The sequence below is a fragment of the Aspergillus steynii genome, assembly GCF_002849105.1.
Source record: "Aspergillus steynii IBT 23096 chromosome Unknown P170scaffold_8, whole genome shotgun sequence".
In the NCBI taxonomy this organism is placed as follows: Eukaryota; Fungi; Ascomycota; class Eurotiomycetes; order Eurotiales; family Aspergillaceae; genus Aspergillus; species Aspergillus steynii.
In genome coordinates this window covers 453,275-478,067 of record NW_020194405.1, presented here as the reverse complement: position 1 = coordinate 478,067, position 24,793 = coordinate 453,275, and the positions used below count along the sequence as shown (strand labels likewise).

Sequence of the window (24,793 nt, the reverse complement as noted above, 5' to 3'; positions counted from 1 at the left end):
TCGCAGTAGCAAATGTCCTAGCGGGCTCTAGTATAATAACCATGGCCCCTCGTTTCCCGTGGTTCGATGAACTGGAAAGTGATTTGAAGGCGCTGGTGGTTAGATGGACTCTAGAAATCGGTAATAGGGTGAAAGATATTATCGACCATGCAAAGGCCAAAAGCCACCGTCTGGCACATACCGAGCCCACATATCCTGGTCTGACGGTGACATCAATTCACCCACATAGTGTCAAGGCCACTTTTGATATAAGATGGGTCCCGGGAGCCATCAACTTGCGCACTTATGAGTTCAAGCCTATACCATCTCCCCTATGTAAGTTCAACAAAACTTGGCCGATATGGAGATACCTCGCTAATTGACATAGAGGAGGCTCTGGATGATTATGCCCTGGCCCTTGAGTGGGCTCCCAAAAAAGAAGCGAGCACAAAGAAGTGAGTCGTCGCTCCTGTCTGGAGCCTCTCACTCAGTACCGACCCATCGAGTTCCAAGCGGAGACTGGTGATGGGCTGAAACAGGCCATGTCCTACATGGGTAAGTAACTCAACAGTTGTTTCGATTAATTTCATTATTGACATTCCAAGCGATGATCCACCAAGCACGGAAAAAGGCAGGCAGAGAAAACACGATTGGGTGGGGAATAGCAATGAATAGTTGGGAATGGAAGTTTATCCATCTAAACGCGGACTCCACGGTAAGAACGACTATCAAATTATTTCGATCACGAAGGTCACATTCCGCCGAAGTGGTGCGACTTTGTCTTCAAGCTTGTATTAGACGGTACCTTTCATTATAGTGACAAGGCTCTGAGTTCAGTGGTCGGCGGTCGCTATCAAGAAAAATATAGGCAGCATATCAACCCCGATTACTTAAACGCCAAAGGCGACGTACAAAAGCGTGAGACAGATAGGGACGGAGAAGGACGTTTCAAAGCCTCCAATCTTGAAACCCAAGCGATGGGATCATTCTCGAGACAACGGATCGTGTCCCGGGCAATTGCAGGACAACCACTGTGTGGACAAGACCCTCCTTCAGAGCACAGGATACCGACGTGGTAAAGGTCCGCAATGCCTCCTATGATCTTAGAAATCGCAAAGACGGCGAAATTATTGGCATGCTGCATCTATTACTGATTACGCAGCTGCACTTAGCCCAACACTCACCGGAAAACGAACTCTGGCATCAGCCGGTCTCGAGATTTCGCCTACATGAGGTACCGCTTGCTTCATCTTCTCTGAGATGCCAGTTCTTTTACTTAAGGGGAGAGTTTAGAGTTCTCATTTCCTTCTTTCTTCTTTACACGATAAGTGTCATCAATCTGTGAATTTTCGGGTTTCTGTGTGCTTTTCTTTCTGAGTTGTTTCTGCTTCTGTTTCTGTCTATCGGAATTTGGCCTGCTGCTGGACAGCGCCACGATCGAGATTTGCTTTTATAAATCAACGCGAGCTTCTTGCAAGTCCTCAAAGAATAAGCCTGGTCCAGAGTATTAACGTGATCCCGATTTTATAGACTAGTTACTCTTCAAAGAGGAATTTTTGAACTCAGATATTGGCCCGTTATTCGAAACAAACTGACTGCTGATAAACTAAAGAGGGAAAAGATAGAATAATTTGCTCCGGGTCAAGAAAAAAAACAGCAGCTCACGACAACGTAAGATTGGCGACATTACCTTTACAGAATTTCGCCCACGTGAACTCGGATTCCGCTTCAACAGACTGTACGTGACTAGAAGTATCCAAATCTTCCAGCTGGCCGGTAGTCTCTTCGCGAATACTCCACATGTAGCGAGTGTAGGAACGACATGCTCTAGAGCTAGGAAATCGTATCCATTCCCGTTGAGGTTTGTCCGGGCCTTCTCCTATACTTTCAACATGGAACTATCCATTGAGTTAGCCAAGACCTTGACAATGGTCGAAAAGAGAAAAGAGGCATTAGAATGTCCTACCTCCAGATCTTTGAGAGACACGCCATGTATCTTTGCCGACACCCCAATAATGCGGCTGTTCGGAGGAATACTCATGGTGTTGCGTTGTAATGACGGGTTCTGGTTACCTACCGAATGGGTAGGATATGCGTTGTATATGAATTCTAACGCGATTATACTATCACCCTCAAAGAAGCCCGAGACCTCTTTCACTCTATCAATGCCGTAGCCGTTGACGTTTGGTCTAAATTGGACACACGCGTCTGGAACATCTTGATGCGATTCTTCATCGGACATTTCAGGTTTCGAGGACTGTGTCGGATTTTCTGTTGACTTAACCGGTTGAAGCCAGTCGGTGGTCAGATCCATCATCCATGCAAGAGAGCTCTGATACAGAATTAGCAACTTTGGGATGAGGATTCTGGCCAAAAGTGGTGGACCATGAATCAAAGGAGGAGGACAATGAAGGGAAGGAGACTGACGAATTTCTCATCTGGTGCTACCTGAATCTCAAATCTCAGGCACTGTTCAAAAGGAGGGCAAACCCAAGGTGAGCAAAACAGTTTACTCCGGTCGTGGTCTGTGCCGATAAGAACGGCCATAACATGCCCTTTCTCCCCTCTCATCGGACTGGGCCATGGTTCAATGGCCCGCCAGACGGTTAAGCACACGACTTTCTCATTTTCACCAAGATCGAAGACTTCGTGTTCATGCATCCACTGGCCTACAATTTCAGAGGATCGGTGATCATTATAGTCGACCCTCAACCCGGATATGCCATACAGGGAGCGAGATCTTCCCGGCAGACCGATTGACGCCTGAATTCTCCGGACCCCCTTGAGTGAGGCGTAACTTTGAACCCACTTCCTGGGGGCGAAGGCATTAACCGGCTTTATCATGAATGAAGATTCATTGTCACCTTCGGCACTTTCCGGTGACAGGTCGTGGTTCATCCTGGAATCCGGTGAAGAAGTGGGAAGGACTTGTCCACTCAATGATTGTGTAAGGACACCCAAGCTAGCAAACTGAATCCCCACAGGCTAAACGGAATCAGACAGAGTTTCAATAAAGTCAATCTTGGACCTACCGGTCTCACAGCAATGAGTCCAGTAATGAACGTCCCCTTCCGGGGTTGATGTTCATATCTTCGAATACATTCACTGGCAGTGGTGGTAGTTGCTCCGAAAGCTTGAGCGCGACCGGAGTTTGTAGAGAACTAGATTTTTTGTCAGCTCGGTCAAGTCGGGTTTTCAAAACAATTTGGAACCGGATACCTTTAGTCCACATATGCGCCTGTACCGGTAGAAGCGGGATTGTATGTAAGCCGAGACCTCGAAAGCTGTAATGCGCTCTTCCCCGGGACCATCAATGAGCATAGAAATTTCGACTCCACCGCTCAAGCCGAGCGTTTTCACACCCCCGTCAAGAAAGTGAAAACTGATTCCTGCCAGCTGCCAAGGATCAAAAGCACGATGTGATAAATGTATGTGCAACGAAAGTCTTGTTAGACAGTTGAGCAACACGCCACCAGGCCCGCCAAAGTCGACGTGAAGCCTCGGGGTAAATGTGTTGAACGAATTAGGTGGTTTGAGAGCACTTGCTTGTAAGACTCCCCAACTCGGTTCGTACGGAAACCATATTTTAGGTTCGACAGTCATGTTATTAGACGGGGTTTGTTGCCCGCCTTCATCAGCGGGTAGAGCAAGCCCTAAGCTGACGATTTTATATCGCTAAAGTAGTTGTTAGTAGATGGGTGATTGGGAGTAGAGTGACAATGTTACATCAAGACCTGCTACGAGAAAGCATCTCTTCGGGACCTTGGGAAGGCGCATGACCTTACGGGCGATATTCGAACCCCGTCCCTGGTCAATCCAGCGCGTCGATCCAATATTGCGTAATTTGAAGCTTAAACCAACTAGACCACCCACGGAAAATGCAAATTCAACTGCATTAAAATGCGAGGCATACGGAATTCTGAGACGCCTGGTCTTATCGTGGCCATAATATCCAAGCTTCAAGACACGCCCTTCAGGATATCCCGAATGCCAAAACCGCATACCGGATATAAACTCTTGGTCCCCAACTTGAATGAAAGAAACTTCAACTTCCCCATCGCCACCCCCAGTAGGAAATTCGAGTTGAACTGCCTTATAGTGGCAGGGGTCCGAAGCACCAACCGTGTCTTCATAGCCGTGTCCCGGAATATGCCCAGATGAGAAACACTTGAGCTGTAAACAGTCGGGTATGCCATCGTCGTACCTGTGGTCCATAACCTGATACGTATAGGTTTGGGGGTTTGTGACAACCCTTTCAAGGGCATAACCGTGTGAAGTTCTCCCAGGTGACGCCTCGCATCTTGCAACTTCCTCAAACGAGTCAAGCCGTTGCCATATTCGCTTTCGATTGCGCAGAGACTTGTTAGTTTTCAGCAACGACAATGTGCCACGGAAAAGTCGATACCAATCTCTCTGGGCCGAAAGATCAACACCGAGAAACGCCCCCTCTTGACCCGCTGAGAATCTGTCTCTCCAGTAGGATCTGGGAAGAGCATCAAAGGACATGATAGCTGCCAATTCACGGCAAACCAGCCTTAGCCGAAGCAGGTCGCTAAAAGGCAAATAGGACAAGATCTCGAAAGTGAGCTCAACGGACAGTTTGCTGAAATGGCGAGAGTTGCCACTCGCTCCGATCGGAATCAAGCCCGCCGCAGCGAGCCTTGGTGGCGCCGCCGCCTCCAGCTCGTCTAGGGACGGAACATCGAAGGGATCCTTCCTGACATGTGAATCCTTGGCGAATCTTTCTAAATTGAAGTAGCCTTCGGTAGAAACATCTTCCAAATGGGGTGCAGATAGAATCTGATTAAAAACTGACTCTGCAAGGTCAATTGCATGCGCATAGTGGATATTCCTTGAATAAAGCATCTTCCAACATGCATCATGTATGCCAAATCCCCAAGCGTCGCTAAGAATGGTAGTAGTTTTATGGATGAGTTCGATCCGCTGCGGTCTTTGTACATCCCGGTAGGAATAGTCACTATCGAGAGGGGCTTCAAGACCTTGACTGTATCCCGGGCGACCAATTCCAGAGAGGTAAGTGCTCTTTTCTCTCCCCCTTCTGTAAAGGGCCCGAGCTTGAGCATACCATGGTATATTCTGCTGTCCACCAAGAGAGTTCGCAAAGATGACTCCACAAACACTGCAGCGCTTGCTGCCTGACATTCCGGGCAACCTGATCTCGAATAAAGCGACCAATTAGTTGATTCTGAGAGCGAGTGAGTGCGAGGTGAAAGCGAAGGACGTCAGGAAACGAGCGACTGACATCCGCGCTTACGTCGGAGCGCTAGTCCCGAAGCGGCTTAGTCGTTACTCTTGCTGCCTTGCTGCCTTGCTAGACTTTGACGTCCTAACTCCTTAGGCTAGTCTTAGGCTAGTGCTAGTTATGCGATTAATGTGTGATGAAAATGGCATTTCGTTCATAATAGACTACATGCCAACGAAGGGCCTAATATCGAGTGTTTCACCGTCCTAAATACGGATATCGCAAAGTGTCCTGGTTGTCATCAACGGCCTCCAAAAAGCTCGGAATAAGGGGCTCGATCCCCCCTTCCAGTGCGAGGGAGCTCCAATCACGCAGGCTAAGCTCCTGGAACGGTCGATTGTGCACTTTCTCCATGTATTCCTTGAAGCTTTTCACAGGAACCCTGACATTGCTGGAATGGTGGAAAAAGGACACCCCGGATGGTGTTAACGACGGTCGGGGGGAAGCCTCGGTGAACCTTGAGATCACTAGCGTGGCGATATCCTTGGCGAGGGTCTCTACTTTCTGAAAGTCCAAGTATCCTTCCATTCTTGTCAGGCGAGGGGTCGCTCCGAGAGTGGCGGAATAGCGGAGAAGGGAGTTCAGTGCGTCCTGGGCAGGAGCTTGATCGCCGATAGGCGTACAGGGACGGTGGATACTGATGCTCGCGCCACTCTCCTCCGCCAAACGCTCGAGGAAGACTTCACTTACCCATTTTGTGGCGGTCAGACCATCGGATCCGTCTAGAGGAGGGGGGTGCAGAGACAATGAGACGGGCCCTAGGGACGTCTGCCCGGACTGGAGGATGACTCGCCCGGAAGAAATGTAATGGAGCGGAATCTGGGCTTGGAGAGCAAATTCGGCAAGACGATGGGTAGAGCCAAGATTCGGACCCTTCAAAGAGTTGTACGTGTTGAGACAGTGCCCGTTGGAGCCGCCATGAATCACTACGTCAATACATCGCTGCAGTGACGCCCATTTTGTGCTGGACAAGCCGAGCATGGGATCAAGAAGGGTTCCGTGATATACCGATATCTTGTCACTGGTGGGGAGGACATGTCCTTGCTCCTTGTCCACGGCGATGCAATGTAATCTCTGCACCTCGGGCACCTGGAGGAGGGTCTGCGCCAATACCCTTCCAAGAAAGCTTGTCGACCCGGCAAGGAGGATTTCACAGCCAGATCCTTGAGAACGCCGGGTCATCTCTCTTCTCGGGATAGAGCTCACGTAGTTCAGGACATTAGGTGGTATCGCTGTTTCTGCCAGCCAGTTTACCGACGTCGACGGTACTTCGGCCTTTCGCGCCTGGACCTTGACTGCCATCAACGCGAGTGTGCTGGCACTGTAAAGCTCTCGGAGTGTGAGCGAAACCCCGACGGAATTCCGGATAGCACCTTGCAGTTTGACCAACAGTAGCGAATTTCCTCCGAGAAGGAAGAAGTCGGACTCCGGCTGGATTTGCTGACCAGAAAGGAGATTCTGCCAAAGAAGCTTGAGCTCACCTTCACCCAAAGTTAAGCGTTTCGATGGTTGAGTCGTGGCGGTTGGAGCAGTCCATGGCATGGCCTCTATTCGTTTTCGATCAACTTTGCCGTTTGGATTCCGAGGTAGCTCCTCTAGACAGATAACAGCGGCGGGATGCATGTACTGCGGCAAAGGAAGACTGCTGGCGAGATGTTGCAGCTCAGCATGACTGGCCATTTGCCCAGGGTTCAGAGCAACGAAAGCGACAAGTGTTTCTGAGTCACCTTGGTCCTTCACGCACACGATCGCAGACGAAAGCAAATCCGGGTGACAGTTTAGCATAGTAGAAGCCACGTCTTCTAGATCGATGCGAAGCCCGCGAAGCTTGATCTCCGTGTTTCCGTTCATCCGACCCAGGAGGATTAGAGAGCCATCCTTGTGTAATTGACCTTTGTCGCCGGTGTGGTACATTCGAGTCCATCCTCTGGCTATATCTTCAGGTAGAGCAAATGGATCTTCGACGAATTTCAGCTTAGTCTGCTTCTCGTCAATATAACCCAGTGCAATTCCGGCACCACCGACACAGATTTCTCCAGTCTCTCCAGTGGGGACAAGATTGAAGTCCGGACCCACTATATAAAGAGACGTGTTTGAGATTGTTCGTCCAACACTGCGTGTTTCTTCCAGTTCTGACGCAGACATCGTCTGGAAAGTCGTGCATGCGGATATCTCGGTCACACCATAGGAGTCTTGCACGATAGGACAGTTCTTTCCCAGCCGAGCGAACTCCCGTTTCAGTTGATCCGTAAAAGGCTCACCACCCAAACATGCCTGCTTCCATCCAGTGTATTGAGAGAGATATTCGCGACCGTGCTGGATCATGACAAGGTACTCCGACGGAGTGGCCAGCGTGAAGCTGACTCCGTGATCACGCATGATTTTCGCTATTTCAACTGAGTCTCCTCGTACTTCCTGAGGCACGATAACGAGCTTTCCACCGTTCATAATCGCATTGAAAGTCTGGGCGAGCCCCATGTCGAATCCCAGCGAGCTTTGCTGTAGCACAACCGTCGAGCTATCTAGACCGAGTTCTTTCTGCTTGGCCGCTAAGTAGTTGATAAAACCAACTTGAGGCAGACAGACTCCCTTGGGCTGTCCCGTTGACCCGCTTGTGTATAGCAAAATGGACAGAGAATTGCCATTGATATCGTCACTAATTGATTCCATAGGCGAGGCTTCAGTGAAGAGTACCTCGGAAACGTTGATAACGACTGAGGTCTTTAATTCGGACGCTATTTCAGCCCTCGAAGACATGCAGATAATAGCGGTCACGGCAGCAGCCTCCATCATGGCCTTATGTCTTGCCGGAGGGAGGCTCAGATCTAAGGGCACGTATACAGCTCCAATGCGGAGAATGGCGAGCATACTCGCCACCGAGCTCACGGAGGGGTGGCACAAGACTGCGACTTTATCACCAGACGCAACCCCTCTCTGGAGAAGAGCTTTTGCGATATGAGTGCTTTGCGCGTGAAGTTGCGAGTAGGTAAACTCCCCTGTGTCGTCCGTGACGGCGACCCTATCTCCGTATTGATCGGCCATGTTCTGGAACCTTTCTGACAGCGTCGAAGGCCAGTCGTGACATTGTCGAGGACCACGGTGAACAGAAAGACCATCCTCATTGACCGGCTTTACCGAGGGCAGACTGCTCTGGACAGAATGTGACGGATCCGAGGACAGCGTCTCCAGTAGACGGACATATGTATCCATAGTTAATTCCGTGGCTTGGGGCGAGTACAAATAATCCCGACAGTTGAGTTCAACTATACAGGTGCCATCCGCGCAAGGAGTGACATGGAAGGACATATCATAGGGTGCATTTCCCATCACACTCCGATCGTAATTGAGCTCAAAGTCCTCCACTGACATCCTGGTGATCTCTCCCACACGGTAGTTCAATGCAACCTGGAAGAGAGGTGTTACGTTCGATGCTCGCGGGATCTTTAGCTCATCAATGACCAAGTTGGAAGGAATTGAGGAGTTTGAAATTGCCGTCAGCACCTTGGAGGACGTGTTCTGGAATACGTTGGTAAAGCTGTCCGTTTGCTTGACATGGAACCTGAGTGGCAACATATTCAGGAAATAGCCGACCGTGTTGACGAACTGCTGATCTTTTCGATTTGCGTCGCTCATACCGATACATAGATTCTCGATCTTTAGCAATCTAACAAGAAGGACCTGCAGTGTTGCTAGGTGGAAGTGGAACGGCGTGCCCCGGAGACTGCGACTTGTGTGCTTGATCATGTCGGCGACTGCGATGTTTATGTGTCGCGATGCTGTGTGCATCTTGAAATTGTCTGTCGCCTCCCGCGTGTTGCTTTTAGCAAACGGAAGGACAGGCATAGCCTCCGGTGGTGGTGAAAGTTCATGTTTCCAGTACTCTAGCTCTTTTGCGAATGCTCCATCGTCAATGGCACAATTCAACTGTAGCGAGTAATCGACATACTGCCCAACCTCACACAGTGGGCTTCCTTTGTAGAAACACTTCACATCATTCAAGAATGCGGACCAACTAGCCCCATCCATGACAATATGGTGGTATCCAAATATGACTGTGTGCTGGTCCTGTCCCACCGACACTACGGTCACTCGAATGACTTCGCCCTGTTCCAGTCGCCACTGATAGGATGCCAATTTGTCAAATTCCTCTGACACAGAGCCTTGCTCAGAACTTGTGACATGATTGAAAAAGGGTGGTTGCGTTGTCAAAACACCCTGGAGGAGGTCACCAGTGTTTGGATCTGTAAAGAAGGCTGTGCGCAGGGACTCGTGCCGGAATACCGCTTGCTCCAGAACCCTTTGGAACTTTTCGAACTGGAAGTTTCCATGAACATTGTAGGATATCACGACATTGTACTGGTTTGGGTCCGCCATCCAATGGCCTGCGAACCAGATCTGGGACTGATCAGGAGACATCTTCTCCACACGGGTAAACCTTGTCTCTGTGATGCTTGGCTGCAATTCGCACCAGGATTCAGAAGAAGGGGAGTCACACGATGATTGTGAGCTACTGCTTTTGTCCAAAAGGTCTTTACTCGAGTTGTCTTGTTGAGAGTTGGAAGTAAGTGTTGTGACATCTGTAGAGTCGCTCTCTTCCACATACTGATCTTCCTTCTGTGGCACTGAAGCATGAGTATCTGGCTGGGGAATAGCTTTCTGGCACAGCCCTGCGACGGTAGCTAGTAGCGCATCCATTGCGGAAATGTGAATGTCAAGCTCCTTCGCAAACCATGTCTGGATATCCACGGCAAAAAGCGAATCACAACCAAGATCAAGAAGCGGAGTGTGTATATCCAATGTTCCTGCTGGTAGTCGGAGCATTGATGCAATCTTGTCTGCTAAGCGTTCCAGTAGCACATCAGATGTATTTTGTTCCGGCTCCGATTCTTGTGACTGTTTTTCTGGATGAAGAACTGATGACGAATGCTCTTCCGCCGATTGCTCTGGTCTCACCTGATCGACCTTGGTAGTGAAGTGAGAAAGTAAAGGACTTGAGCTCCACGACAATTGACAGTCTTGGTCACTCTGTAAATCGACTTTCTGCAGTCCAAGAAACACCTCAGGATTCTCTTGCCTCTCGGGTCTACCTGCTGCTATCGCTTCACGAAAGCCATGATGTAAGTCAGTTTCAGAGAGAGGTGAATACCCTTGATGAACCATGTGCTGGATAGCCTCCTTGTCCTGCCTAGCAAAGTAGCCAGCGTCGACGACTATACCCAGCGACAACATGGACCCCACCAAGCCTCTCTTCCTCCGCCGTTGAATGACACCTGACATGAATGGCGCAGAAGCATGATGTGACACCTGCTTTGGTGTCCCAATGACCGACACAAGGGATGTAAAGAGCACGAAAAGGTCCAGTGTTGGGTTAGAAAACAACCCGTCAAGGTACATCGCTGCGTCGATCTTTGCGTTTGGGACAACCACTCGCTCGTCTTCGAGGGTATATTCACACCCTTCGTGAGACAGAGCCAAAGGAGCATAGCAGACACCAACAATAGGTGGTGAAGCTTCCTTAATTTGGCCAAAGGCGGACAGAACGGACTCTTTGTTTGAAGCGTCCATCTTCATGACCTTGACGGTAGCTCCTAGACGATTCATTTCCTCGAGCCAAGCTTTGTTCACGCGTGGCCTTCTATCAGCGAGGACAAATGTTCGGGCGCCGTTTCTCGCCATCCATGTCACAACTGACAATCCCAGTGGTGATACCATGTCGATCATCCAGTATGTTCCGGTCGAGGAGAACATAGGGAAAGGATCTTGGCATTCACTCTGCCTCATTACTGGAGCAAGACTTGTCCAGTCTACCACCCTGGAATGATTGAGTGATCGGTTGCTTGATGAGGTCTCTGCGGATGGAACAAGCTCCAGGTCCACTCGTGGAAGAGTCGACAAGCTGATGCATGTTTGAGTATAGGCTTCCGCGATAAGCTCCTTAGGAGTTGTAAGCAACGCAAGCCGATATAAACTCTCAGGATGAACTAAGATCTTATGATAGAGAGTGCGAAGCCTAGTTCCAACGTTGTCATCGCAGCAGGATAAATCGACGAAGTTTGACAGTTTTCTTGGCAGCACTCGTTGAATCATCCGTTGCGATGCGTGGGGATGGATTGCGATCCACCCTTTCGGCGGATAAGTACGATTTGAAGTGACAAAGTACACTTTTCGATCAGTCTGGCGAACTTGATGGATAGCAGTGGCGAGTAGCTCATCAGGCTGATAAATTATCATAGGCCCTGATGATGACTTCACCAGCAAGAGTGCTAAGCTGAAGCTGGCAATCGCTCGCAAATTTTCTGGACTCAGATCATCTCCGTCAAGGGAGATGGTGTGAACACTATCAGGATTGACTTGAATCACTGATGAGATGTTTTCAGAAAAGCCGATCATGTTCTCACTTCCAGTGGTGGCTGTTCCCAGCCAGAGATACACGTCCTCAGAAAGAAGAATGGAATACATGACCTGGACATCAATCGAAACTGGCACATCGTTCATTGCCAGAGTTGTGACTGGAACATGTGAAGAAGAAGCAACTGGGCTGATCTTTCGGCACTCCGAACTGTATCGCTTATTTCGCTCGTGGTCCTGTACGACACGTGGAATACGTAGCGTGGATCCATCCCAGTACAACTCGGGCTCATTTGTCCAAAGCGTTTTCCCATCCATCAGCGTAGGTAATGAGGACCAGGTGAGACGCAAGAAGACTTCGACTATAAATGCAGGTGGCACCTTTGTCACCGTAGACAGTTCCAGCAATTGTAGGTGGGCATTGTCGCTGGCTTTTGATCTCATCGCTCTCCCAACAGCCAGGCTGACTGCCATGTCCCCAGCTGTCAGCCAAAGAACATGCTTGGACTTTTGCACAAGCTCTTTGAAAGCTATGACTTTTTCATGGAACATAGAATTGGAGAAGAATGGCTGGTCAAGCTCAGTCAGAGAAATGATTGAATATTCCCCTGGAAGGCTCTTCAGCTCTAACTCGTCAAGGTCTTCCACAATCTCGGTCGTGGCACCAGAAGCAGCGAGAACCCTTCGAATGCTATGAAGCAAGCGCGATACCGGGAGAGTTTTACCTCCAATGAGGACAATAATATCAGTCGGTGGCGCCAGCCCGATCGAACTCATCGGCTCTCGAAGCATCGCAACGGTGTCATCCACCGCCTGGGTGACTATTACCGAAAGATCACCCTCATCTGGAAGAGGCGAGCTGGGGAATATATGATCGATGCCCGCAAATCCCGCAGACCGTAGCTGTCTGTCGCATTGAACAGATGCCATTTCTGGCCACGCCTGCATGCTTTGATCGTAGCCTTGCCACCACTCGGGAAACAGCCCAAAGGTGCATAACAAAGAACTCGGGATGCGACCAGTGACTCTCGCAAATATAAGGTAACCACCTGGTTTTAACATCTTGCGGCAGCGCTCGAAGAGACTGGTGGGGTTTCCAGTTGCCTGGAGCGGATTGGCAGCGAGTACCATGTCATACATGTCGCTGCCAGGCTCTGGGATACTGGCGGTGGTCAGATCAATTAGCCTGGCTTTCAGATTCTGATGCTGAATGGAAAGCAATTTCATCTGTTCGCCAAGTAATGTTGGATCTGAGCCACTTAAACAATAGGAAGCATAGTTGCCATTAAGTTCTTCCAGGATTTGCTGTGTGGCTATGCCAGGATCGGAGCCAAGCTCCAGGATCTCCATGTGAGGGTGTTTGTGTACAATGCGCTTCAGCGTGTTACATATGTTTACCTTCATTTCAGAAAGGATCCCCCAACTCTGGTATAAATGCCCAAGACTACCAACACCATTCTGCAGGTCAAAAGGGTTAACCTCTCCTCGCAGTATAGCAGGTAGTGCTTTGCCCAGTGAATGGATTGACTCCAGATGAATTCTGTTCCCCGAACCGGTGACTTTCTCCTGAATACTGTCCTCAGATCCACCTGATTGATAAATTGTGGATGGAGAGCCCGAGTCCTCGGTGGTAACAATCCGGCGAATTTCACGGTACAGGTGTTGGTGATGAGGCATAAACCCAGGTACTTCGAATGGATCGATCTCATACAGTGCTTTTTGGAAGTAATAGAGGGCAACCATGTTTGCTTCATCTAACCCTGCCGACTTATTTTCTGAACCGCGGTTGGAAGGAATCACCGGATACCCAAAAGGGTCAATTTCCCACACCAAATGAGAGAATATATTTCGGTCGGTAGATTTGTCAGGATCACGATCACTTTTCATGACCAAGCCTTCTATCTGGACCATGGTGCTTCCACTTTCACTGTGGAACGAAACATCGCCCACTACCTCACTGTCCCCAGACGCGGTCACAAATGCATCGATTTCGCATGAAGAACTCGTTGATACAAGTCCAGGGGTAACAAGAGCCTGACGAATCTCCATTGGATTAAATGAAGTCCACATTCTCTTGCTGAGGGGCGAGGCAAAGGCGCACAGCATTGTTTGGAATGAGGACTCCAGCATAGCGGGGTGAAACGAGCATCCTGAAATGCCTGTTTCAGGACCCCATGAGGCAGAGGCAGTTGCGTGACCTAAACCGCGCTGGATCGAAGTGATGTTGCGAAACGGTCCAGAATAGCCGGTTCCAGCCTTTTCAAATGACTCGTACATGGCAGCAACATCCACGGGTGTGAGGGTGTGGTATCGCTTCTCTCTTGGCGGCAATCTGTCGGAGTCAGGGAGGCTATCGTCAAGACGAAGTGTGAGGCGTGCAGTGCACAACTTTCTCATCATAGAGCCGTCGATATTGCAAGCATAACAGGCGGCCTCGGCATCAAGTTTTGAGTCCGACATCTGGTCTTGGAAATGTATTGTAGTGACATATTCTATGCCCTGGCAATCACTATCGATGATCAATGGGTTCAAGGCGACAAAGTCATTGACCTGGAGTAATGGGAGACATTGGGTCTCAGCAGCAGAGCATGCAGCGGCCACCAGCGATGAAAAATAGAAGGCCGCTGAGATAATGCATTCACTGTTGTACTTGTGCCCTTGCACCCATGGAAGTTGCTCCGGGTGAATGATATTTCTCCGGGACATTTCGTTTCCTATGTCGTTAATACATCGCCGACCCAAAAGCGGGTGCAATTCAGGACTTCCGACGCGATAGTTTCGGGCCACACGAGACTCTCTCCAGTACTTGTTCCTGTGGTCCCATGAGTATGTCGGCAATCCCTTGATCAGCTTCGGAGACTGCTTGCCAAAAGCTTGGAGAACCTTCCCGATATCCAAGCGTTCAGGAACCCCTTCCCAGAGGCAACCAGCGGCGCGTGCTGCAGCTTTAAGATCATTGTGCCCCCTGTGAAGGAAGGAAGTGTAAGGGATATTAGAAATCGATTTTGACAACAATGTATCCAAGACAGGACCACGGAGAGCCGGGTGAGGACCAATCTCAACACATACACCAAGGCTCCGGGCTTGCCCAATAGTCTTCTCAACTGCCTGTGAGAAGAGCACAGGGTTGACCATATTATCAACCCAGTAATCACAAGAAAATTGTTGAATGTCCAGGGTTGCACTGTTCCCTGTGACACTTGAGACCCATGTGCAATCACTTCTAGGGGTCCGCACATGGATGTCGCATGCCTTCAGTGACTTTCGATATGCTGCAGCACAAGCCACCATATGGTGTGAATGGTATGCTGCATCAACCTGTAACATTCTGGCAAATGTTTTCTTCTGATCTAGGAGTGCCTTGGCTTCGAGAATTGCATCGTAATCGCCCGATAATGTGGTGCTCGCGGGCCCATTACTCGCGGCTGCCACGATTCTCCCGGAAAGGGATGCCTGGAAACACAGCTGAATGGCATCACGGAAAGAGAGACCAACAGCCAGCATACCACCCGACTGGGCAGGTTTAGTGTTCAATCCACGGTAGTAGGCTATCTTCATGGCGTCCTCAGCCGATATGATATCGAGCGCATAGGCGGCAACTATCTCGCCAGATGAGTGGCCAACAACCGCATCCAGACTGATTCCACATGCGCACATAAGATCGTATACAGCTATCTCAATCGCAGTCGTTACTGGTTGGCTGATTTCTGGGTTCGACAGACGCGATGATTGTTTTTCCGCCCTAAGTTCTTCTTGAAGAGACCACGAGGGCCCGTCGCAAAGGCTAGCTAGAGCACGTTCACAACGTTCGATAGAATTGCGGAACACCGGAGACACACGTAGAAGTTCCTGTCCCATTTGAGGCCATTGCGCACCTTGTCCTGTAAAAACCCCCATGATTTCTTTTGGTTCGGACGAATGCTTCCGTGCAACAGTCTTGGGTTCACTTCCTTTGCTGCCTTTATATTCCTCAATGGCCTGTTCCAAGCATTGAAGAAGCTCCTCTCTGCCTGATGCCGTGATTGACACCCTGAATGGTAGAATGGATCTTTTGGCGAGTGTCCATGCCACATCATCCAGTTTCATCCCTTCGTTCTCTTTCACGTACTCGGTGAACCTCTCGATTGTTGAACACAAGGAGTGCTGGGTGTGTGCCGAGAATAAGAATGGGGTCGGTATGGCATTTGTGTCAGAGTTCAGCTCCTGAGAGCCACCGGTGTCGCTTGGCGATTGGCGAGGGATGTAACTCTCGATAATGGCGTGAGCGTTGGTCCCCCCAAAACCGAACGAATTCACGCTCGCCCTCGGGGGATGACCAGGGGCAACGAAGGGCCATGGTACGGTTCTTGTTGGCACGCTAAGATGCTCGTAAAATGGAGCAATGCTAGGATTGAGGTTGTTGAAGAGTAGGTTAGGTGTAATGGTCCGGTTTTTGACGCACAGAATAGCCTTCAGCAGACCGGCAAGACCCGCACACCCTTCCAGGTGGCCAATAAGGGTCTTGATGCTTCCCACATGCAGTTTGTCGTTCGGATCAAATGTGGCGTCCTTTGGATAGAAAGCTTGCTGGATTGCCTGGGCTTCCACGGGATCTCCAGCCTGAGTCCCAGTGCCATGACATTCGAAATATTGGCATCGGTCTCGGACGGGGTCCAAGCCACTGCGTTCGTAAGCCTGTCGGATTAACATTGTCTGGGCCTCCAAGTTGGGCATTGTAATCCCTGCAGATCGGCCGTCCGAGTTGACTGCAGTCCCCCGAATGATGCATCCCACGTCGTCCCCATCTTCTAGTGCTTGATCCAGCGTCTTGATTACAACCGCTGCGCACCCCTCTCCTCGAGCGTACCCGTCTGCATCTCTATCCCACATGCGACATCTTGAAGTTGGAGACAACATGTGCAGGTTAGAGTGACTGAGGTAGGTGTCGGGGTCGAGAAGGAGATTAACGCCAGCAACAATTGCAGTTGTACATTCCCCATTGCGGAGGCTCTGGACTGCTTGATGCAATGCCACCAATGAGCTTGAACAGGCTGTATTGATGGTCATTGACGGCCCTTTGAGGTCAAAGAAGTAAGAAAGGCGATTTGACAATATACTCGGCGATGTACCGGTGGCATGCCACCGACTAATTGTGTCGAGATCCCGAGTTTGAATGTCATGATAGTCTGAAGTCATCGCGCCAGCAAAGACAGAAGTAGACGATCCGCGTATCTGCTTCAGAGTATATCCTGCTGCTTCGAGAGCCTCGTATGTTGTCTCCAGCAAAAGACGCTGCTGTGGGTCCATGGCCTCTGCTTCCGCCGCGCTGACTTTGAAGAATGAAGCGTCGAAGTGGAGACCGCTGTCGTCCAGCATATAGGATTTTCTCGGGACGTTGGTGGGGCCATTATTCTCGAGATTGCGATCGTGAAAGCTGGAGAGGTTGAATCTCTCAGGGTCCAGATCGCTCAATACATCTTCTGGGTTGCTTAGTAGCTCAAAAAGCTGGGAGGGCGAGGTTACACTGCCTGGAAATCGACAGGCAGTCCCGACAACAGCAATTGGCAAATTCATCATAGTGAACTGAGCGTTGCGGGGGGAGGGTTTGGATAAAAAGAAAAGGACAGGCTGAAAGACAGGTATAGAGAACCGAGGTATTTCCAATAGAAGTGTCAAACAATGGCCACATGCCTTCTTGGCCGTGATTTCTAGAGAAATACAGATCCTATATATATGCGAAGCGTTCACGCTTTTTCTGATCATCGGCGAACCTGACAGCAGTTAACAGCTATCCATTCCCCATCGGGCATCTTCCATTGGGCTTAATACAATAGTTTTCTGTAATCCAATGAGAGACTACAAATCATGACTACTGTCGTGAGTGGCGCTCGATGTCCCATGGATCAGGTACGAATCATCATGTGAATTCAGCTCTAGTCAAACTAGTTGAAGCCATTTCCTCATCGGTCACAGGCGTCTTGCATTTTATGCCGAAGACAATGCGTTGCCCACCTGCAGAAGATCTTCAAATTTGAAAAATCAGAGAGTACGAGCTAGAAAGCTTGGGTGAAGCTTATCACATGCTTGACGTTGTCATGTCATGTCATTCAATGATTAGTCGGACTGAATTGAATTTTTTCAAGTCGTCTAGTCCGAGATCGCCCGGAAATGGCTCACTGTTCCGACGTTCTAGATTGAATAGAAAGTGGACAACAGCCAGCCACTCGGTTACACTATCCTTCGTGATATAGTTTCAATAAAAGCTGGCGCTAGGCCGACTAAGTGAGGAGTGGCTACTGATGAAGGTGTATAATCGTATTCGCATGCTTGGCGCACTCTGTTGAGAACATTTTTTGACTTCTGTACAGGACTCGGTTGGCTTCATTTGCATCTACTCTGGCTCCGCGGCGGCGCAACGACCGCTGGCGACCCGAGAAAAGCCCCATGAAAGCGCTGGAATTCTGGTATAATGCATCTCCCTCTCTCTATTGGGAATTGTCTGGCCGTTGGCGTACTTGGCGGGCGCTATACGGCCGCCATACGGACTGTCGCCATGAACTGTCGAAACGCTATCCATGGAGGGTTGGTCTTTTGATCGGGCCCAAAGGCTTTATATCAAACCACATACAAAGCTCCTGATGACCTGCGAAGGATGCTGTTTATTTCCACCTCATGCCTTGACCGCAGAGACCAAAGCAGGAGTTCCCCAAGCTCCTAAATTCTTACTCTACTCAGAGCCCATACAAGAATTCAATTGCCAGACCTCCAAGCAATGGCAGACTCTCAGAAACCCGCAACACTGCTGTCAAAGCCGTTTTATGTGCTCAGTGGTTCCTTCAACTTCTCCAACCGGGACCACGCAAGATGGTGGTATAGCACAGCCCCGATGTTCGCTGCCATGATGGCAAGAGCCAACTACGACGTTCACGCTCAGTACAAGTTCCTCTGCATCCACCGTGAGGTGTTCATTCCAGCATTGGGCCCGTATCCTGAAAGGGGTCAGCCCATGCGCTGGAAGAGCCATCTGACGCGCTTCGGTCTTCCCTTCGAATTGAGTTTCAATTACTCCAAGTCGCTGTTACGGTTTGCCTTCGAACCCCTCGGCCCCCGAACAGGAACAGTGGAAGACCTGTTCAACACTCAGGCTGCCGGTCCTGTTCTTCAGGTCCTCAAAACCATGGTTCCGCGGCTGGATCTTGAATGGTTCGATCATTTCACGAAGGCATTGGTCGTATCCGACGAAGAGACCCGATCTCTATACGAGGCAAACATTCCCATTCCCGTCTTCAAATCACAGATTATCCTAGGTGCCGACCTGGCGCCGTCCGGGGACATGGTCTTGAAGGCCTACGTCTATCCTCGGATCAAGTCTATTGCGACCAGCATGCCGAAAGAGACGCTCATGTTTGACGCAGTCAAGGCGGTTGACTCGGAGAGAAGACTTGCCCCGGCATTGTCGATCTTAGAGGAGTTCATGGCTGAGCGGGCCCCAACCCTCATCGGCCACTTTCTCTCCTGTGATTTAGTCCAACCCTCTGACTCTCGAATCAAAGTCTACTGCATAGAGCGCCAACTTAACCTGGCTTCCATAGAGAACATCTGGACTCTGAATGGGCGACGAATGGACACAGAGACAATGGAGGGACTGCAAATGCTCCGGGAGTTGTGGCAGCTCTTGCCCATCACGGAGGGTTTGTGCCCACTGCCGGACTGCTTCTACGAGCCCGGTACCTCGCCGCACGAGCAGCTTCCCTTCATCATCAATTTTACACTTTCCCCAAACAACCCTCTTCCCGAGCCTCAGATTTATTTCCCTGCATTTGGTCAGAACGACAAAATTATTGCAGAGGGCCTGGCAACGTTCTTTGACCGCAGAGGATGGGGTGGCTTGGCTCAAAGCTATCCAACAGACTTGGCGGCGTATCAGTAAGTCTTTCTCTTGCATCTTGCTAAATGAATAATACTTACTTGACCCACAGTACGGATGTCTACCTGGGCACCGCAAATCATCTGCAGGCGTGGGTCTCGTTCTCCTATAGGGAGAGGAAACCATACATGAGTGTCTATCTCCACGGTGTCGACACTTGCGGTGTCTACCAGGAGGCAATTTCTGTCACGAAGGATAGGGCCACTGATTCTTAACTCCGTTGAGGTTTATCTATTGCTCCCTTATTCAAATCAGCTTTCCAAGCGAGTAGCGACATTGCCTCTCCTTGTCCGCCATGTATGCGTCCAGGATTCAACATCCTGGTATATCAAAAGTTCCAACAAATGCCATTTTGTTGTATTACTATGCTGCATCCTATTAGATTGTTCTAAACCTCCTTGCGGTACATTCATAATTTTCGTGTTCTACATTAGACTATCGGCTCTAGGTCACGGTAATGCATTTAATTTGGATGTGACCGAGCTACGGATGTGACATCTGAAGTACTGAAACTATTGATGCTTTTTTTGACAAATCATATATCTATCAGAGGTGGTGGGACCGGAATTTGGTTGTCGGAAATGAATAATCGTATTAAGATGAGCGAGGCATGGTTTCTCTATTAAATCTCCGGGGTCAGCGGACCAAACACGAATTCAGCTGCACAAAGACTTTGTAATTAGCTCCATGAGGCATATGACATTCCAGGAAATATGGCATTTGTGGCGTTTCAAACACGATCCTACCCCCTGACTAGCCTTGAACCCTTCGTTGCTCGTCCTATCAGCCTATCATGCCAAGGGACGACAGGAATCTTAATTCTGTATACGATCAGTCACCGTGAACTTCGTGATGAGAAGTTGTTCCTTCCGTTTCAGTAACGCCTGGTGGTATACTAGATAATTAATCCTCAGAAATCTGTTTCAAGGTTCAGTTACAGTTAACACAGCGTCAAGGCAATACTACTGAATATTTACAAACAAGTACCAAGGTGACGTTAAAGAGCATCTCTTGAACAAGGTTTGAAGAGTCTCCCTCTTTCTAACTTCACCGTATCACTTGGTTGATTTGTTATCCAAACGCGCTCGCGGGGAGTACATTATTGAAGGCTGGGCGTAGCTGTAGTACAATGAGGGCGATTGACAGGCAGCGAAAGGAAAACATAAAATAACCAGGATTCACTAGAAGTTGCCTCTCTAACAATTAACGAGCTAATATATAGCTTTTAAATTAGTTAGTTGATGTAGATCAGGACATATGAGCCCGAGGCTTTATTTGACACCAAATGACAATCTATGGTTCATTTAAGCAATAGGAGATATGAACTCTCATCTATACGCTGGACCATGTATATGCAATTCCTCCTTGCTATCCTAAACCTCTACAGAGTCATCGGTCTTTTCTCGGTGGAAAATTCCACAAAGAAACAAGAAAAGTGGAATCGTACTCAACAGCATGAAAGTGACGAGTGTAAAGGCCCAGCCCCGACCCATGGCATTCAGCATGGGGACAATAGCGGCCGACGCCGCGGCCGAGAACAACGAGCGCACCAGGTTGTTTGCAGCTGTTGCGGCAGCCGGTTGAGTAGGGTGCAAATCCACCAGCAGAGTTGATGTGGAACTGAAAGCACCCGTTTGGCCCATACCGATGAAGAAGAGAAAGACCTCAGGGGCAGCGAGAGGCTGCCCGAAGTGAACCAGCCAGCCAAATGCTAGTATGGTCAGACTGCCCATCACGACCAGTGGGATGGTGATTTCACTGCGCGCTTTCGGGCAAGACACGTTCTCCCTTTCGGCTTGCATTTGTTCAGGTGTGGCATTTGGTCCTGTTAGCTTCTTGGTAGAGCGTCGGAAGTTCCAGTCTAGAAGGCGACCGGTCACGAAGGAAGATAGAATGGACCCGGTTCCTGTGGTTAGGTAGCAGAGGCCAATCTGGAGGGTGTCTAGATTATATTCTGCGGTGTATATTTCTGTTATCGACGCAAGTATAGTCATAGTGCTGCCCAGAATGACACCGGTGACAAGGAGGACGATGATCGAGTTAAGATGGAAGACGACTTTAAAGGGTTTCAAAGGATTGGGTAGTGCAATTTTGTGAGACCTTTTTGGTGGTTCTTTGTTCCCAGACCGGTCAAGGCTGCTTGATGAAGTCGACGCGTTCTTGGTCGCTTTGTTGCGGTAGAAGTAGTGAATGAAGGGACGGTTCCATGACTGCGCAGGAGAAGAGCCGTCCCCGACGACATTACGAGCGGTCTCAGGAAAGAAAAACAGGAGCGGCAACAAGTATAAACCAGAAACAATGGCCAAGAACCAGAAGATTGACCTCCAGCCGAGGTACTGGGCCAGAAGACCGCCGATGGTAGGGCCGATGGCCGGTCCTAAAAAGTTGCCAGCCATGACAATCCCCATGTACGATCCTCGCTCCTCTTTGGTGCTGACATCGGCGACGGTGGCCGCCGACAGCGCCATGCTACTACTAATACCCGCACTTTGAAGGCATCGTAGCACAATTAGAGCGGCATAGTCTTTTTGCAAGGCGAGTCCAATGTTCGACGCGATATAAATGATAAAGCAAATGATATAGGTAGGTCGACGGCCAGTTTGGTCTGCAAAATCACCAAAGAACATGGGCGCAACGCCTTGGAAGATCTAAAAGATATTACCATTAGCATGCTACTCTGACTTTTCCTGTAGAATACTTCTTACTCACCATGTAACTGGTGACAGTCAAGTTAATCAAGGACGATGACACGCCCATATCTTCGGCCACTGTATTCAGGGCCGGAAAATAAATATGCGCAGACAACGAGGAAAAGAAACTACCGCCAGCTGCTGTCAAGATAATACATCTCTTTTGCCACTGGCTGAAAGAGCTGTGAGGCCGAGACATGGCCTCAGCAAGCGAAGACTCCGAGTTCGAGCCCATCGTTCCTGCACTGGTATAGGCATGAATCAGATTAAATTAGGCGTCACAGCGTACCACCAGACAACTCGCTTTCAACCAAGGCCTTTTTGACCCTTTCTTGGCTGTCCTTGAAGTTCATTGACTAGCCTCTGGAGTAAAAGCGCACGTTAAAAAGATTTGTGCTCATACGGTGAGACGGGAAGGCTTAGCCCTGGGGGGCTGGCCTGCAGGAATGTTCGATTATTGCCAAGGATCGGCGGCATCCCAAGCTTCTGCAAGGCTGGAATACTTGAATCCCGGGAGAGACGAGTAGGAAGATCATTTCCTACTTGGTATTAGGATCGCCGCGTGCCTGTGTCTCGGTGTAGCGATCCGGCAGGATCAAGACACTATATAAAGCAAGGTCCTCATAGTCCTGTTGCGAGCCTACAGAGCAGGTATTGTCATGATTGCGCGACCTCCCTCTTTGCTGGAGCTGCAGAGAGATCCAAGATCAGTCTGTGGAATCATGATGCGTTCTCATGTCCAATCATGTGGTTGCTGCCATATTTGTGGTGGTTTTCGCCCACATTTGATTGTTAAATGCCTGATGCGTTTGAGCCAATCATTATGCCACGCCAAAGCTTATGCTTCGTGCTGGGCTAAGTTAAATGGCCTAATCGTGTTTCATCCACGCCCTCCATTTCTGTTGCATGAATCAGCCTAGATCAAGAGATCCTCACATGCCACATGCAGTATTTCTTACTTATCATACTTGCCAAGACATGACGACGCAAGGGGAATAACGCACGGTCTAGTATGATATGATCAGAGAACTTGGATCTATAGCGAAGTTAGCATTTCGTAAGAATGCAATCCTGGGTTTCCATGATTATTCCGGGAGTCCTCCCAGGTCATTGGTTCCGGGGTCTACGACATTTAAAAGCACGCCTCCTAGGAGCAGTCAAGAGGTTAGAATCTGCAAACACCTTTTCTCAATAAGATCGCCCAATTCTTTCTTTGGTAAAAGTGGCACTTCCCAAGAGACTAAAGCCAACCCGCCATCTATTCATCATGTCTACTGGAAGTCCCAACCCGCAATCCGTGACCATCATCGGTGCAGGCAATTCTGGTTGTGCCTTTGTAGCTGATCTAGCCAGCCGTGGATTTTCTGTATAGCCACCCTGATCACCGCGGTACTCTTCCCATGATCCAGGATAACGGCTGCCGGTTGAACGCGAGGGGATATTTTATCAGTGGAAAGTTTGAGATCAAAACTACCTGCGATGCTTCGCTGGCCATTAAGCATTCTCCCTTCCTGGTGTGTAGAAGTCCCTGCATATGGCCATGAAACCATCCTACAGATCTTCAGCCAGTTTGACCTGAGCAAGCACACCCTCATTGTTAACTCTGGCAACTTCTTCTACCTTGCTGCCCGTCTGAAGATTAGATGTCACACCATTCTCGAAGCCAACACCTCGGCCTATGCCGTTCGTATCACCTGTTCGTATCACCGGCGACACCGTCTTCATCAAGGGTATCAAAAAGAGCCTTATCATATGGGCCGGGGCCCCCACTATGCAAAGTGAGCGCCAAAGCCCCCAAGCCGAACTCGCTTTCCACCAGCAGGTTCAGTCTATCTTCTCACCGAACTTGGTGTGGTGCAAGAACCTCCTCGAGGTTGGACTGAATAATGTTAACCCCGTCGTGCACTCCCCTACTATTCTCATGAACGCCGGCTGCATCGAATCCACCGTGGGCGACTTCTACTTCTATGGTCAGGGTATGTCGCCCGCTGTGTCCAAGGTTATTGAAAAGGCAGACCAGGAGCGACTAACCATCAGTCGTGCCTATGGCTTCGAGATTGTCGACGCCACGACCCAACCCAGCCAAAACTACCAGTACGACCGGGAATTCCGCAACTTCCACGAGTTCGAGTAGCCTCAAATTCTATAAGAATTGGAAGGCAACCCCTCCTCACTTATCAAGATGATTTCGAAAACCGGATACCTGATTCGAATCATGAATTATGAACCTCATTAACGGCTTGGCGCCCCACTGGCCCGCTTGATCTTGCATCTAACATGTCTTATCGGGATTCAACCATGTTGCATATGAACTGTGAAAACGTTGAACTCGGTTTCAAATTATCTCACCGCGCCTATTCGTCGCTCAAACGGGTAAGTGGCGCTGCCCACTTTATATTGGTCCCATGTACATATGCGGTTCAGCGAATATTGACCAATGCATATGCTGCATTCCATGGGACTATCAAGAGGGGAAATCATCCTTGAAAAAACCTGCATATAACGTCAGTGATCGTCGTTCTGCATTTCTATGCGCTATTTCTTCTTCTTGCCTAGAGGTGCTACAATTTGCCTAACTTCACACTTCTGGCTCCTTGGATCAATCTG

The 24,793-nt window shown here is 49.4% G+C and overlaps 5 protein-coding genes across 5 annotated transcripts; 2 read left to right on the top strand and 3 right to left on the bottom strand.

Moving 5' to 3' along the window:
* Window positions 1-1,529: 1,529 nt before the first annotated feature.
* P170DRAFT_512974 (F-box protein) lies at window positions 1,530-5,196 on the bottom strand. The gene is made up of 6 exons (XM_024855047.1): window positions 3,706-5,196; window positions 3,199-3,654; window positions 3,012-3,140; window positions 2,407-2,964; window positions 1,946-2,311; window positions 1,530-1,877 (listed from the first exon to the last, which is right to left on the bottom strand). The coding sequence occupies exons 1-6, from the start codon at window positions 5,140-5,142 to the stop codon at window positions 1,641-1,643; spliced, it is 3,183 nt and encodes a 1,060-aa protein (XP_024700143.1). The 5' UTR covers window positions 5,143-5,196; the 3' UTR covers window positions 1,530-1,640.
* A 218-nt stretch (window positions 5,197-5,414) lies between these two features.
* P170DRAFT_512973 (polyketide synthase A) lies at window positions 5,415-17,146 on the bottom strand (the record flags this gene model as incomplete). The annotated part of the gene is made up of 2 exons (XM_024855046.1): window positions 5,415-15,378; window positions 15,430-17,146. 2 exons carry the CDS (start codon window positions 17,144-17,146, stop codon window positions 5,441-5,443), a joined length of 11,655 nt encoding a protein of 3,884 aa, XP_024700142.1. The 3' UTR covers window positions 5,415-5,440.
* Window positions 17,147-18,341: 1,195 nt separating this feature from the next.
* On the top strand, window positions 18,342-19,711 carry P170DRAFT_415603 (dimethylallyl tryptophan synthase; the record flags this gene model as incomplete). Its single annotated transcript, XM_024847069.1, has 2 exons — window positions 18,342-19,495; window positions 19,549-19,711. 2 exons carry the CDS (start codon window positions 18,342-18,344, stop codon window positions 19,709-19,711), a joined length of 1,317 nt encoding a protein of 438 aa, XP_024700141.1.
* A 1,158-nt stretch (window positions 19,712-20,869) lies between these two features.
* Window positions 20,870-22,421, bottom strand: P170DRAFT_449918 (MFS general substrate transporter; the record flags this gene model as incomplete). The annotated part of the gene is made up of 2 exons (XM_024851080.1): window positions 20,870-22,144; window positions 22,206-22,421. The coding sequence occupies 2 exons, from the start codon at window positions 22,419-22,421 to the stop codon at window positions 20,870-20,872; spliced, it is 1,491 nt and encodes a 496-aa protein (XP_024700140.1).
* Window positions 22,422-23,453: 1,032 nt separating this feature from the next.
* Window positions 23,454-24,320, top strand: P170DRAFT_429574 (NAD/NADP octopine/nopaline dehydrogenase family protein; the record flags this gene model as incomplete). Its single annotated transcript, XM_024847899.1, has 4 exons — window positions 23,454-23,552; window positions 23,596-23,700; window positions 23,744-23,869; window positions 23,916-24,320. 4 exons carry the CDS (start codon window positions 23,454-23,456, stop codon window positions 24,318-24,320), a joined length of 735 nt encoding a protein of 244 aa, XP_024700139.1.
* Window positions 24,321-24,793: the final 473 nt, after the last annotated feature.

Excerpts from the sequence above, each read along its gene's own strand:
- P170DRAFT_512974 (XM_024855047.1), bottom strand. The coding sequence starts at position 5,142 with ATGTCAGGCAGCAAGCGCTGCAGTGTTTGTGGAGTCATCTTTGCGAAC. Across the intron at positions 3,655-3,705 it reads TTCTCGTAGCAGGTCTTGAT|CGATATAAAATCGTCAGCTT; the intron begins GTAACATTGTCA and ends CAACTACTTTAG. Across the intron at positions 2,965-3,011 it reads GACTCATTGCTGTGAGACCG|CCTGTGGGGATTCAGTTTGC; the intron begins GTAGGTCCAAGA and ends GATTCCGTTTAG.